The sequence below is a fragment of the Schistocerca nitens genome, chromosome 1 (assembly GCF_023898315.1).
Source record: "Schistocerca nitens isolate TAMUIC-IGC-003100 chromosome 1, iqSchNite1.1, whole genome shotgun sequence".
NCBI classification, from domain to species: Eukaryota; Metazoa; Arthropoda; class Insecta; order Orthoptera; family Acrididae; genus Schistocerca; species Schistocerca nitens.
Genome location: NC_064614.1, coordinates 661,523,737 through 661,538,484, shown reverse-complemented (window position 1 = coordinate 661,538,484; position 14,748 = coordinate 661,523,737). Strand labels below are relative to the sequence as shown.

Genomic DNA, 14,748 nt, shown 5'->3' with positions numbered 1-14,748 from the left:
TTCGTGTTTATAAAATGAATTCTAACATATTGTTATGTTCACAGGTACGCGAACTACATTTTAGTCACTCAGTAAAGTGATAACTCAAAATATTATTGTCAACAGATCTGGAGAAATTGCCACTGCATCTTTAGACCGTTTTCGTCAGACGAGAGGTTAGTTTCTAAGTGTTTCGATGGACTTAATTACTTCAGTGAGATCGTTCTTGCAAATGTGAAATATACCCCATTGAGTGGCTTTCATTATAGCAAATTTTAGCAATCTACTCTGTCAATTATATTACTTGTAATTAGTGACAGCAAAAATTGTTTAATAATCCTTGTGATTTTGCAGACACAGTTCTGACTCTGATTACTGGTTGCTGTACGTATCTATCCACATCAAGGCTGTTGAGAGAGACTCGTGAAGATACAAGACAGCTCTTAGAAGATTTTGCAGTTTAAAAGTGACATAATTGTGAAATAAGTGTGCAGATGACTGATTAAACTGTGTTTTATTGAAGTTGTTGTGCGATTTTAAAGGAATAATAAATGTTAAATACAGTGAATGAATAATGAAAATCTCATTTTTCACATGTTTAAGCCGTCCTATACCCGTAATTTTCCGCCACTTATTTACTGGTAAACACTAGTTGGAGAGTGACATGCCGCCCCCCCCCCCCTCCCCGTATCCTCAATCTTGGTGTGACACTGACCTGTAATATATCCCAAAGCCTACAATATGCATTTTGAGGCTGTTGATATGAAAGTGGGAAGTACAGATCTTCCATTTAAATCAGGAATAGCTTAAGTGCAGTACTTGAAAGTAACACAGGAAAAGCTTACTTATGTAGGTGGTAGTAGTGTCGGCAAAAAGTTCTTGTGTGTGAAGTTGCCATGTAGAACACCAGGTGTAAAACTTTTATCCCGAGTCTTGAACTGTGTCGGAACAAAAGTGAGGCATTCATATGACCCAATAATACTGTTTTCATTTCACTACACTTATACAGATGTCTGAGTTCCTCTGTGTTAACATTGCAATGTCCTGTAGGCATGTGGAGTATTAAGCAAAACTGTCATATTGGAAGCAGAATCAAACATTTGTTACGTTACTTGATATTTTCGGGAGAAAAAGGCAATGTTGCTTCTTATTAATATAATACTTTCAGAGTCACAGCTGTGTTTGACCAACCATAACTGATGCTGAATGTGCATGTCGTCATATAATGTGAAGGGCTTATTTCAATAGTGGTACAAGTCCATTACCTCCACTTTTCTGTCTATAATGCTTCTGAAATTAATGATCCAAACAAACATAAATAAAGGTTCATCTCTAGCAAGAAGCCATATGCTTGAATATTTCTGGTATCTCAACTGCAGATTTTTCAGCGCTCATTTAACTTTACGACTCTGTATCTCAAAATGAACAAAAATGGACTTGTACCACTAATGAAATAAGTCCTTCGTATCCACACACAGCACACCGATCTCGTGAGGCACAAGGCTCTCATAACGAAGTACGTAAGTCGCTCAACAGATGGCACTAGGAAAAGAATGTTAACTGCAGCTTTTAGTTGCTACTTGCGACTCTTAGTTGCGATTTGTCACAGAAATCGGAGTTTCTCGGTAGCGAATAGCGTTGTATGAACTTTGCTCAACAGATGGCACTGCTAACTGCGCTTTTTAGTTGCTATTTGCGACTCTTAGTTGCGACTTGTCACTGAAATCGCAGCAAGGAGTGCTAAATTCGATCAATAGATGGCTCACGTCTTTGAATATGAAATACTACTTGCGACTGCTAACTGTGACTGAAATCGCAGTTAGATTCTGTAAAGTTATTATTGTGATATCTGCGACGTTTCAGTCACTGTGATTTCTAACAGATACGCGATTTCCTGCCCACCATTAGTCACTACTGTTAGACTGTGGTTGCACCAACGACCATAGATATATCTATGGTCGGAGGGTTGCACGCATTGGATATAACATTTGTGTTCATTCCCGGAGGTTGTATAGATATCTGTGTCTGAAGTTCCTTGCAAATGCAATGTTGTTGATGTTAGTGTCGTGTTGTGCTTCGGTTTGTTTTGTTGTCGAGAAGTTGTTCAGAAGTGTTATAAGTAGCGTCGTTCTGATGCGAATTTTTCGTATGCTATGTCAGAGCACCGTAGTATTGAATGTTTGTAATCTCAAGAGTATGGTGTAGGCCTCCATTGGTTATGGTGTTACAGATTATACAGTTCGCTTGTCAGTGAAAGCAACAGAAACAATGAGCCGCAATGAAACTGCGACGTATCGTTTGTCGGACAAAGACGGAAGGGGTTCGGAAACTTACCGGAAAGAAGACAGCGAAAGAAGGAAACAGAAAAGACGTGAAGAGGATTCAAGGGAAGATCAGTACAAAAGTCGCCGCAATAATTCAGGGTCAAGGTATAAGGATAAAGAACGCAATAGCAGAAGTAGAGATTGCAGTGCTTCGTTCGCTGATGATGAAACACAAAACCACCAGTACAGCAGGACAGAGCAGAATGGTTCAGGTAGAAGCAGGCGTTACGAAGATTCGAGGACTATGAGAGACAGGTATGGTAGTAGTCATGAACGAAGTGAAAGACGCGATTCCGACAGACACTATTCGGCAGACAAAGACGGTTATGAGAGGTATTATTCAGATCCACGTAGTTTCCATGATAACGGCGAAAATTTCAGATTTAAGAGGTCTGAATATAGAGATAGGGATTCCTATTCAGACAAGTCTTACACAGACAGGAAAGATAACAAAAACGCTAGCAGTAAACACACTGACTATAGAGACAGTAGTAGGAGAAGTGACCATCGCAGCCCCAAGAAAGACAGTAGTACTGTGTTGGATAACAGATCAAAACCCACTAGTGAATCGACAGCCACCGAAAGTGCAAACGTGACGATGGAACCACCCGCAGCTCCAGCACCGCAGAAAAAATCCCTCGATATGATTACATCAAAAACTGGAGGTGCATATATCCCTCCAGCTAAACTGAGAATGATGCAAGCCCAAATAACAGACAAAACAAGTGCTGCTTATCAGAGATTGGCTTGGGAGGCTCTTAAAAAGTCTATTCATGGCCACATCAACAAAGTTAACACAGGAAATATCGGTAAAATTGTTCGGGAACTCCTTCGAGAAAATATTGTTAGGGGCCGAGGATTGTTGTGTCGGTCTATTATACAGGCCCAAGCTGCATCACCCACTTTTACTCATGTTTATGCTGCTTTAGTTGCTGTTATCAATAGCAAGGTATGCTCTTAAGAAGTTTAATATGTACTTATGTCTTTTTAGTTTATGTTAAATAGTTGAGTAACAAGATATTGACACTATGAAGAAAAGGATAGATTGGTGCTCATTATATAGGGAGACATTGAATTGCAGACAAGCACAACAAAAAGACAGCTATACATGTAAGCCTTTCATCAAAGTATGGTGGAATTCAGTGCACCTGGAATCGTTACATAGTCAGTTGTATTTTTAACTTTTTGGGTGGCTGCTTACTAAGCTGGCCTAAGTTTAACATTAGTGCTTCTTGTGTTAGTAAGCCTGCATTTATAAAACATTGCTAATGTTCGCAAAACATTTGATCTTATGTGTGCCCATGTTTAGATGTTTATTGTCAACAAGTTATTTACCTATTTCATACAGTTCATGACAGGTTGTAAGAATGAATCTTTCATTACAACTTCATTTTGGAAGTGACCACAGCAGCATGACGATCTACAGTACACTCACCATCACCACCACACCTATTTAGCTCTAGTATGCAATGTGATCCAAACCATTGTTGCACTCTTACATTGTAACATTTTGAGTTCAACATGTTCCTTTTTATCCTCTCCCCTCAATGAATTGACGTCTTCATTAGGAAAAAAAAAAATAATAATAATAATATCTAGAAACATAGTGGATGTGCTTTTGCATACTAAACATGCAGTCAGACCTGAAGATGATATTTGGTTGGGTGTTGGTGATGCTGAGGAATGTGAATATAAAATCTTGCTTGTGCTAGCTGACTGATGTATAGCATAGTTCAGGATATGTCAGGTTGAAAACTGATTCACATGTTAGGAGGATAATTATAAGTCTTGTTATGGCATGTGTGTGGCACATGATAGATTCTGATGAGTGGTTTAGGTCACTATTTTGATGACGTCATGGCTGAAACCAGATGGGTGGTATCAGCAAGTTCAATATGCCCCTCTTCCAATTAATTTAAAAAATAGTTGTATTTAGAGTTATTTCTTTGTTCCAAAGTCAGTTGATGGAGTACACTACACACTCAGATTAAGCAACATGGCATGCAATTAATAACAGAATTAGTCTGACCATAGTAACTTCCACCAAAGCATAAATTTTCCACAGTTTTGATATGCCAGTTTTATGTCGGTGATCTTGCGTAAGTACGAATAATAATGTAATAATGTAGTTGGCGAGTTGTCCACCATTAAATACAAAATGCGTTGCACGTCATACACATTTGATGACTAATTGCTGATTCAGTCTGGCCTTGATAGTTTCCACTCAGTTCTGCTTGTGGTAATGTATCAGAAGTGTGTCACTGACCTCATTTTCTATTTGCTATCCGTCAAGGAAACAAATGATTCAGTATGGATCTTGAATTGCGTTAGGATAGCTCATTTGGTAAAAGCATTGCCTGTTCTGTGTTTGGATCCCAGTGTGACACACAGTTTTAATCTGCTAGGAAGCTTCAAAGGGCTGCATAGCTCCACAGAAGACTGAAAAATTCTTTCTGAAAAGATCTCCTAGACTGTGTGTTAGCCATTTCTCTGTAGTATCCCATCTGGCAATATATACAAGAGAAGTTTGAAAAGTAGGAGAGATAGGTATGTCAGAATTGACATTAAGAGAATAGATCATTAGTCTTGGCTGGACAGCACAATCTGTGAGTGCATTGTAAAACCTAGGTTCCATGCACTGGTCAAGGACATTGTTTTAATTTGCTTCAAAGTTAAAAAAAAGAAAAAAAAAAGAACTGTGCATACTCTGTTAAATATTGAAAGATTCATTCTTGTACTTTATCCTATATAAAATGTTTCATGAAACACCAGTACACTTTTGTAAATAGAAGGGGAAGTCGAATGAAAACAAGACAGATGGAAAAAAAGTAATCACCATAACTATTAATACATGTATTGCACTTTGAGACCAGACCATCAATGCCTTCGTGGAAAAACATTTGTGGTTGTCTAGGGAACCACGATTGTACTCAAGGGTACATCTCTTTGTCTGAAGCAAATTGACAGCCACAAATGTTTTTCTTTAGGGGTCCAAAAATATGGAAATTGCAAGGAATGAGATTGGGTCTGTATGGAAGGTGTGTATAGTCTGATAAGTTAACTTTATAGTCATAATAACCCTGGTAACATGAGTGGGCCCAAATGTGGTAACAGCCGTGATATGGTAACTGATGAAAGCAAGTGCAGACGGTAAGTACAGCTGTTCAAATAGCTATAAGTTTACAATTAAAGGAATGAAAGTGGACCAGAAGTCCTGTTTTTTATGAATAGGAGAGAGATGCATCAGTGTGCCATTTTTTGAACATGCAGATAAATTTCTTGTTTCATTTGGATTATATGTGTCTTTCAGTAAGTATTATGCATGTTGTCTCTCCAATAATAAATAAATATTTTTTCGTACAATAATGGTACTATAGAAGGACATCAGGATTGTTGTGTGATAGGTAACGACTTTCAGATAATCAAACAGTGGAAAATCGAGGATGAACAATATTGAAAAGGGTAGTTGGCTACTCTCCATATAGCGGAGATTCTGAGTCGCACAGTGCAACAAAAAAACTGTCAGACAAAGCTGTCGGCCAAACAGGCATTCATCAGAACAGACAACATAAACACACACACTCACGCAATCGCAACTCACACACACGTCCCCAGTCTGTGTTGCCAAGGCCAGAGTGTGGCTTGCAGAGTTTTGTGTGTGTGTGTGTGTGTGTGTGTGTTCTATAAAGATCTTCAGATGAAGGCCGCAAGCTTTGTTTGGCAGCCTTTTTGTTATGACTATCAGTGATTCAGCATCTCCACTATGTGCCGAATGGCCACTATCCTTTTCAATATTGTCTTTCTACATTCAGGTAATGTCATACTGCTCTGGCTGTGAAGTTTTCATATACACTATTTGTGTAATGTGTAGCTGCATGCACAGTTGTTCAGGGGAACACTTATAATTTACCATACAACTGTTCATAGAAAAGAGTGAGGTGAAGGACATTCATGTTTGTTGCTTGAAGGTTCTGTGGTAAACACTGTGGGTTATTTAGTGTGGTTTCTGCAAATTGTAGGGTACAAAATAATATGAAAAATATTTAATTCTACAAATAACATGAAACTAATCAGACAACTGTGGGATTTAGGGGTTTTAAGCTGGGGTCAGACTAAATATATGACAATCCTTAGAATGTAGGCATACCGAAACAAGTACTCACACAATAATCAACTAAACAAAATCCTCAGTGATCAACTAAACTTCTGATGTAACTCTTCAGGCTTTCCTGCCGAGATCTTGACATGTGGAATAATCAGGTCTACTGCCAGATGTTTGTGTCGCTCCAGCACAATACTTCAGCCACGTAACTCGCCTTCTTCAGGTGCTACCTGAGACTGCCGTATTGGAGGATCTTGTCCAGCATTTATACCCAGAGGGTGCTGGGTGCTCTCTCTGCCATCCGCGCCCGCCTGGCGCTGCCTGTAATGTGTTGTCGCTTCCCCGGTGCTCCCTTGGAGGTCCGCGCCCGACTTGGTCGCCATCTGTGGCAGGTGTCTGAGGCCTGTCCTGTGTTGGGCGTTCCGTTCGCAGTCCGCACCCGCCTTGTACTGCTCCTGAGGTTTTGGCCCTTCCCTGGTGCTCACACAGTCGTCTGCGCCCACCTTGTCCACCATCTACAGTTGTGGCAGCTGTCTGAGGCCCGTCTCACGTCAGGTGCTCCGTTTGCGGTCTGCACCCGCCTGGCGCTGCTTGTAAGGTGTTGTATCTTGGCTGGTGCTCCCTCGGACGTCCGTGCCCGGCTTGGTCTCCATCTGTGGCAGCTCTCTGAGGCCCGTCGTTTGTCAGGCGTTCCATTCGCAATCTGTGCCCGCCTGGCGCTGCTCCTGAGGTGTTGGCACTTTCCTGGTGCTCTGACGGTCGTCTGTGCTCGGCTCGTCCATCATCTGCAGTCGTGGCGGCTGTCAGAGGCCCGTCCTGCGTCGGGAGTTGCGTGCGGTCCGCGCACGCCTGGTGCTGCTCCTGCGGTGTTACTACTTCTTGAGGAGTTTCTTGGTTCCTTTCGTTGGGCCCTGATAAGCTCCAGAGCCGGACTCCACCCCAAACTGAGCTGATAACCGCGGTCTCAGTTTATTAGGTTGTCTGTGACCTCGATCTCGATGGCCTCCTATATGACACTGTCCCAAAATCTTGCAGTCTGTGTCACAATTTTGGTGTTGTTGTAGTCCATTGAGTGACTGAGCTCCAGACAGTGCTATGGCAGATTTGGTTGCCTGTCCGAGTCTGGTGTTCTTTGCACCTGACGTCCACTGTCCTTGGTTGTCTGGCCAATGTATGATTTTCCACACTGGCACCGTATGTTGTAAATGCCTGGTTTACCTAGCCCCAGGTCATCCTTCACACTTCCTAGCATTGTCCCAATTTTGGAGGGTGGACAGAAGATACTCTTTATATCATATTTTGAAAGAATTCTGCTGATCTGTGCAGAAATAGGTCCAGCATATGGCAGATATGCCATCTTCTTCGCCTCCTCTGGCTCCTCTTCTCTGTGCCCTGTGGTTGGCTGGTAGCACGAAGTGCCCTTTGAATGTCTGTGGAGGAGTATCCATTTCTGCTGAACACCAGCTGTAGATGTTCTATCTCTGTGGCCAGACTTTCCGTATCCGACAGAGCCCGAGCCCTGTGAACTAATGTTTTCAAGACTCCATTCTTCTGTGCCGGGTGTTGGCAGCTACTGGCTTGAAGGTATAAGTCAGAGTGGGTGGGCTTATGATACACACTCTGCCCCAGAGTGCCATCTGCCTTCCTCCTGACCAGGACATCCAAGAATGGGAGCTGTCCATCCTTCTCTAGCTGCATAGTAAATTTTATACTTAGGTGGCGTGAATTTAGATGTTTCAAAAAGTCATCTAGCTTCTCCCCACCATGGGGCCAAATGACAAAAGTGTCATCGACATACCTAAGAAAGTACTTGGGTTGGTAAGTGGCTGATGCAAGTGCCTCCTCTTCGTACCTTTCCATGAAAAGGTTGGCTACCACTGGTGATAAAGGGCTGCCCATTACCACTCCTTCCGTTTGTTCATAAAATTGACCCCTGTAAAGAAAATATGTTGAGGTCAGTACATGCTTGAACAGGTCGAGCAGGGCACCATCGATCTTCTCTCCAATGATATTGAGTGAATCGGTGAGTGGCACTCGTGTGAAGAGCGACACCAAATCGAAACTGACCATGATGTCAGAGTCCATGGTGTTTAGCTGCCTTAGCCGTTGTAGGAAGTCCTCCGAGTTCCGAATGTGGTGTGCACATTTGCCCAAATATGGTGCCAGTATCTTCTTCAGGTATTGTGCAGTGCGGTATGTCACTGCGCCGAATTTACTGACAATAGGTTGAAGAGGGACGCCCTCCTTGTGGACTTTGGGGAGTCCATAGAGAGTGGGTGGTACAGGTGCTTTGGGATGAAGCTTCTTGATGACCTGTTCTGGTAGACCTGTCTCCTTCAGCAACTTCGGGTCTTCTTGTCCACCTTGTCAGTGGGGTCGCCATCTAGTGGTTTGTAAGCAGTGTCTTCCAGAAGTTGTTGCACCTTCCTATCATACTCCAACTTGTTTAAGATGACCGTGGAGTTACCCTTATCAGCTGGCAGAACTACAACGCTGTCATCCTCCCACAGCTGCCTGAGTGCCACCCTCTCCTCGCTCGAAATGTTGGATTTGGGGGGCTTCGTCCTGGTGAGTGCCCTGCAGGTCTCCCTGCGGATCTCTTCAGACACGTCGGAAGGTAGCGTGTTGACGACCAGCTCAACCAAACTGATGAAGGCTGCAACAGGTATTCTTCTGGGAGTCACTGCAAAGTTGAGGCCCTTGCTGAGTGAGTGCTTTTGAGGTGTCCTCATCGAGCTGCTTGTCGCTCAGGTTGACCACTGTCCGTGTGTCCCCATCCTGTTGTACCTTCTTGTTAAGGTGCTCAAACTTGGCCTGTTGACAGGCTGTTGATTTCCTCATGGTGCATTCAGCCAAGGACTAGGAGGCACCATCAACCTGGTCCCAGTCTTCTCGGGTCAGGGTAGCTGCTATGGAAAGGTGGAGATACAACAACTCCCAGGACGTGACATCTAGGCAGTGGCACATGTCACGCACTCTTTCTCTTACCAGTGCGAGGCTGACATGGTGTTTGATTCTGTTCGCCGTTCTGATGTTGACAAAATGCTTGAACCAGGTGAAGACAGGAACTACATCCCCCTCTTGGCATCTCGGAAGGAAACTGAGAGAACTTAGCATCCTCCCCTTCCTCTGTCAAAGCTTATCCAGCTTCTTGATATTAAGGTACATCTCCTCCCCGTAGAGTCTTCTGATGTAACTCTTCAGGCTTTCCCGGCGAGATCTTGACATGTGGAATGATCGGGTCTACTGCTGGATGTTTGTGTGGCTCTGGCACAATATTTTGGCCACGTAACTCGTTGCCTTCTTCAGGTGCTACCTGAGACTGCCATATTGGAGGATCTTGTCCAGTATTTATGCCCAGAGGGCGCTGGGTGCTCTCTCTGCTGACCGCACCCTCTGGGCATAAATACTGGACAATATCCTCCAATACGGCAGTCTCAGGTAGCACCTGAAGAAGGCAACGAGTTACGTGGCTGAAATATTGTGCCATAGCGACAAAAACATCCGGCAGTAGACTCGATCATTCCACATGTCAACTAAACTTCTATTAGAAAACCTGAAGAAAAACTGGTATCAGAAATTTCACTTGATCTGTTAAGCTCAGCTTGACTCTGCAGTACCATGAACACAAATAGCTACAAAATCAGTGCCGGAAATATCATTTGACCTGTATATAACTTGAACCTAGTCCATGATACCACAAAACCACACACAGCTTGACGAATCCAGTATTGAACACTTCACCTAAGGTGTGTAGCTAAAATGAAGACTGCGGTACCACAAAAACCAAAACTCACTCATAGAGCTAATATCGAAAAACTAATCTTGCCAATGTAGTTGAAACAAATTCCTCGCTACCTACCAATGACAAACAAACATAATTACCTAAGGCTAACAACGCAACCCAAAAATTCGCAGAAAATTGGATTAATACAAATTTTGATATACAAGAAACAAACAATTATGTGTGCATTCTACCCCCACCCCCACACAATCACACTAAAACCATAAATGCCGCGCATTCCTCCCAAACTTCCCCTCCAAACTACTATCCTCCAACCTACTAATATCTGTTGTAAACACACTAACCAAATAAAAGCATAACTAGCAAAAAGATAATATTGTTCACACCTTTGGAGGGGGACAAAAAAAAAAAAAAAAAAAAATTGCGAAACATTCCAAATAAAATAACCTACAACAATCCTCAGCCCCCACTACCTCCAGGCCTTCCCCACACCCCAATCAAACACCACCCAATAACAAACCAAACCAAAAATCAATCTTTACAAATCAACCCGAACTCAGTGAAACACTTTGCCCCACCTATTCAACTTACGTCCTTCGGCCTACACATTTTCCCTATAACCTTCAACACGCTCTTAAATGAACAGAAATAATCAGGTGCGTTCTTCCTCCAACAGTACTCATATGGATGAGACTGCAAGGTTGGAGAACGTCTCTTCCCCCCTCCCTGGCATGGATTTAACACCCGCCCCCCTCTCTCCAGAATCCTACTACTGTATGAGTACAAGCACCAGTCCAGTAATTCTTAAATTCCACTTACAATTCTGATACCCCAGTCTCTATAAAAAGACAATGAATGGAATGCAACAGTAGTCAACTCTTGATTTATTCCTCAGTTAAACCTGTTTTATCCATCTACACACCACCCTAACAACCATTCAGAAAACCCAGCACCTGAAACAACAGCTCCCTACACCCATTAGATCACCTGAAATCCCCAAGTGTGCCCTTATACCCTTCTACTTATTAAATTCCACACACACCTTCGACCGAGCGAGGTGGCGCAGTGGTTAGCACACTGGACTCGCATTCGGGAGGACGACGGTTCAATCCCGCGTCTGGCCATCCTCATTTAGGTTTTCCGTGATTTCCCTAAATCGCTCCAGGCAAATGCCGGGATGGTTCCTTTGAAAGGGCACGGCCGACTTCCTTCCCTAATCCAATGAGACCGATGACCTCGCTGTTTGGTCTCTTCCCCCCAAAGAACCCAACCCCAACACACACATTCCTAGGAAAAGAAAACCAATCTAACAATGTAGGTTGATGATGCCCATATCATGAGCAAAAACCTCAGTTGATGAATGATAGCTAAAACAATATGTCATTAGCACAATTTCTCAAATGGCCACCTTAGCATTCTGAAACCAAGAACCCTTCCAGATAGAACGCCAACTGTTGTCCCATTGACAGCACCACATATGGTCCCTGGTCTGATATGCATCATTGAAAGCACCACATATGGTCCCTGGTCTGAGATGCAGCAACTATGGTCAGTCTCATACCTTCTACACAAACATGACACTTCACATATTGGCAATTAATCATAGTGTCCATATCATCCTCCAATGTGGCATATGGTGACCACCTCATGAAATTCACTACATAAAAAAACTAACAAGAAACAAAACATAAAATTATATCTCCAACCATAAACAACACACTGTGCTAATAATTCCAAACAGAAAAATGAATCTATTGCCCATAACTGCAAACATAAAAATAAGTCACTGATGAACTGCCGCAAACATTCCCATTATTATTCTATGAACAGCATTCAAGCTGTCCATTGAATCACTCACAAACACTTTAGAAACATAAATGTCCCACCTTGGAGTGCCACCACATACTCACATCACCCCTTCTGCAAACATGGTCAATTTCTAATACACCACACTGTCATACAATATGGCACAGTTACATCACAGGTCAATGCCAGTGTGTGGTACTGCAAGTTTTGGTTGACACATCTATATTGCTCCAGTATCGGCAGGTCTGTCACAGCTGTAATTTTGACTTAAATGTATTCATGAAAATGTTTTTAGAACAACACCAGAGCATGTCACAATGCACTTTCTGGTTTAGCTGCATTCCTGTTGCGCATGCTTTTCTCAGCTGCGAAGAATACTCTTACTCAGGTTTGTGTAGTCAATTTCAAAATTTTAATAACAGATTCTGCAGAGATACACCACATTATACAACAGCAGACATGTATGACATATTTAGAAAACATTACTGCAGATAAAACTTACGCACTCACAGTTTCTGTAATACAACAGTCACAAAAACAAATTAAACTTAATTTTAACTTGAGCAAAGATTTTTACATCAAAGAAGACTGTGCAGAATATTCCAGTAGGCAAGAAATAATCCAAACACTACAAGTAAAGAAACATGAAATGAATTCTCTTTCATGGGACTTCAGAGTAGATTTGTATTCAAATTTCTGTTCTTCATATCGTCATTGGTTGTTGTCTCCATACGTATTTCCAAGCCCAACTCAGTGTAAAACTAAACTGCTGTAAAGTGGAAAAAAAACAGTAATCAGTTGTTTTTAGCCATAAAAGAAAACAAATATGAGTAAAAGAAAAATATGGAACAAAATGTGCAAATAAAATTCATCAAAGAAATCGGACCCAATTCGCAAATTTAATTTTCATCATGGAAATTAGTTCATCTCGGGCAGTAGTTTTTGATGTTATCTTCAATGCAAAGATTTATTTTATTCAGCTCTCCACACAAATCTATCTCTGCGCAACTACTGCTACCTACATTCATTTGAACCTACTTTGTAGTCAAGCCATGGCCCCTTTGTACAATTAATTTTCTCCATTACCAAAGTGACAGTTTCTTGATGCCTCATGATGTGTGCTATCAACCAATCCTTTCTTTTAGTCAAGTTGTGCGATAAATTTCTTTTCTTTCCCGTTTAATTCGGAACCATGTCATTAATTTTGAGCTCTGTCCATCTAATTTTCATTATTCTTCTGTAATACCACATTTCAAAATCTTGTATCCTCTTTCCTTTTGAACAGATCTACCTGTCTAAATTTCAGTATGCTTGTGCTTTAAAAGCTTCTGTTCTCTTCTCACTTCACTTCCTTTAATGGCTGCACTGCAGTCAAAAATTGTAGAAAAGATTTCCTAAATTTCTAATTTATATTAGAAGTTATAAATTTATCTTTTTCAGAAATGCTTTTATTGCTGCTGCCAGTTTATATTTTATATCCTCCCTGCTTCTGCCATGTCAGTTATTTTGCTGCCTAAATAGCAGACTTCATCTACTGCTTTCAGTGTCTCATTTCCTAATCTAATTCCCTCACTTTTGTCTAGTTTAATTTGATTGCATTCCTTTATACTTGTTTTACTTTTGTTATTCATCTTGTAACCTCTTTTCAGGACACTACCATTCTGTTTAATTATCACTGTTGCTGCAGAGCGACAGTTTTAGTGGCAAACCTCAAAGTTTTTCTTGCCCTTGAACTTCAGTCTTCTTTCCACATTTCTTCTTGGTTTTCCCTTACTCATTCTCAGTGTACAAATTGAATAACATGGGGAATTCTATCATTTCCTTCCTAACTATTGGTTCCCTTTTGTGTCCTTCAACTCTGTAATAGCAATCTCATTTCTCTGCAAGTTGTAGATAACCTTTCTTTTTCTATTCTTTATCTCAACTGTCTTCAGAATTTCGTAGAATGCATTCCAATCAGTATTGTCAAAAACATCTCAAAATCTGCTAAGGCATTAAAATAGGTTTGGATTTTTTTAGTTTATCTTATAAAATAAGTCAGTATTACCTCATGTATTCTTACATTCCTTTGTAGTCCAAACTGATCTGCCCTGAGATCAGCTACTAGTCTCTTCATTGTTCTATAAATAATTTGTATCAGTATTTGGCAGCTGCGACTGATTAAGCTGATGGGTTGGTAATATTCACACGCATTAGAATCTGCCTTATTTGGAAATGGAATTATAACATTCTTCTTGAAGTCTTTGGATATCTTGCGTGTATCATATATCTGGCATACCAAGCGGAATGGTTTCATCACCATATTGTCCCAAGTATTTTAAGAATTCTGAGGGAATGTTGTCTATTCCTCCATGTGCCACATTTTGACTTAGGTCTTTCAGTGTTCTGTCAAATTTTTCTCGCAGTGTCATATCTTCCATGTCATTTTCATCTACTTCTTCTCCTTCAGAATATTGCTTTCAAGTTTGTTTCCTTTGTATAGCCCTCCTATGTATTCCCTCCATCTTTCTTTGCTTAGGACTGGCTTGCAATCTCAGCTTTTGATATTCATACATCTGCTTCTTCTTCCATCAAATATTTCATTAATTTTCCTGTAGTCAGCGTACATCAGTCCCACAGTCATGCATGCTTTTGATCTTTCTCCACTAGCCATTCATGTTAACCGATACTGCAGTGCCTGTGTTTGTGAGAAGGTACCCCTTAGGGAAATGGCAGCAAGGGACAGGAAAGGACACCAGATGCACTCAGTGTGTATGCCTGGGGGCCTCATGCAACATGTTGAAGAGGCTGTT

General features: G+C 41.4%; 1 protein-coding gene across 1 annotated transcript in view; it reads left to right on the top strand.

Moving 5' to 3' along the window:
• The first annotated feature begins 1,978 nt into the window (after positions 1 to 1,978).
• Positions 1,979 to 14,748, top strand: part of LOC126259146 (pre-mRNA-splicing factor CWC22 homolog) — a 137,282-nt gene continuing 124,512 nt past the window's right edge. The window contains exon 1 of the mRNA XM_049955696.1: positions 1,979 to 3,252. Within this exon, the coding sequence (XP_049811653.1) occupies positions 2,248 to 3,252 (1,005 nt within the window). The 5' untranslated portion in view covers positions 1,979 to 2,247. The remainder of the gene's footprint in view (positions 3,253 to 14,748) is intronic.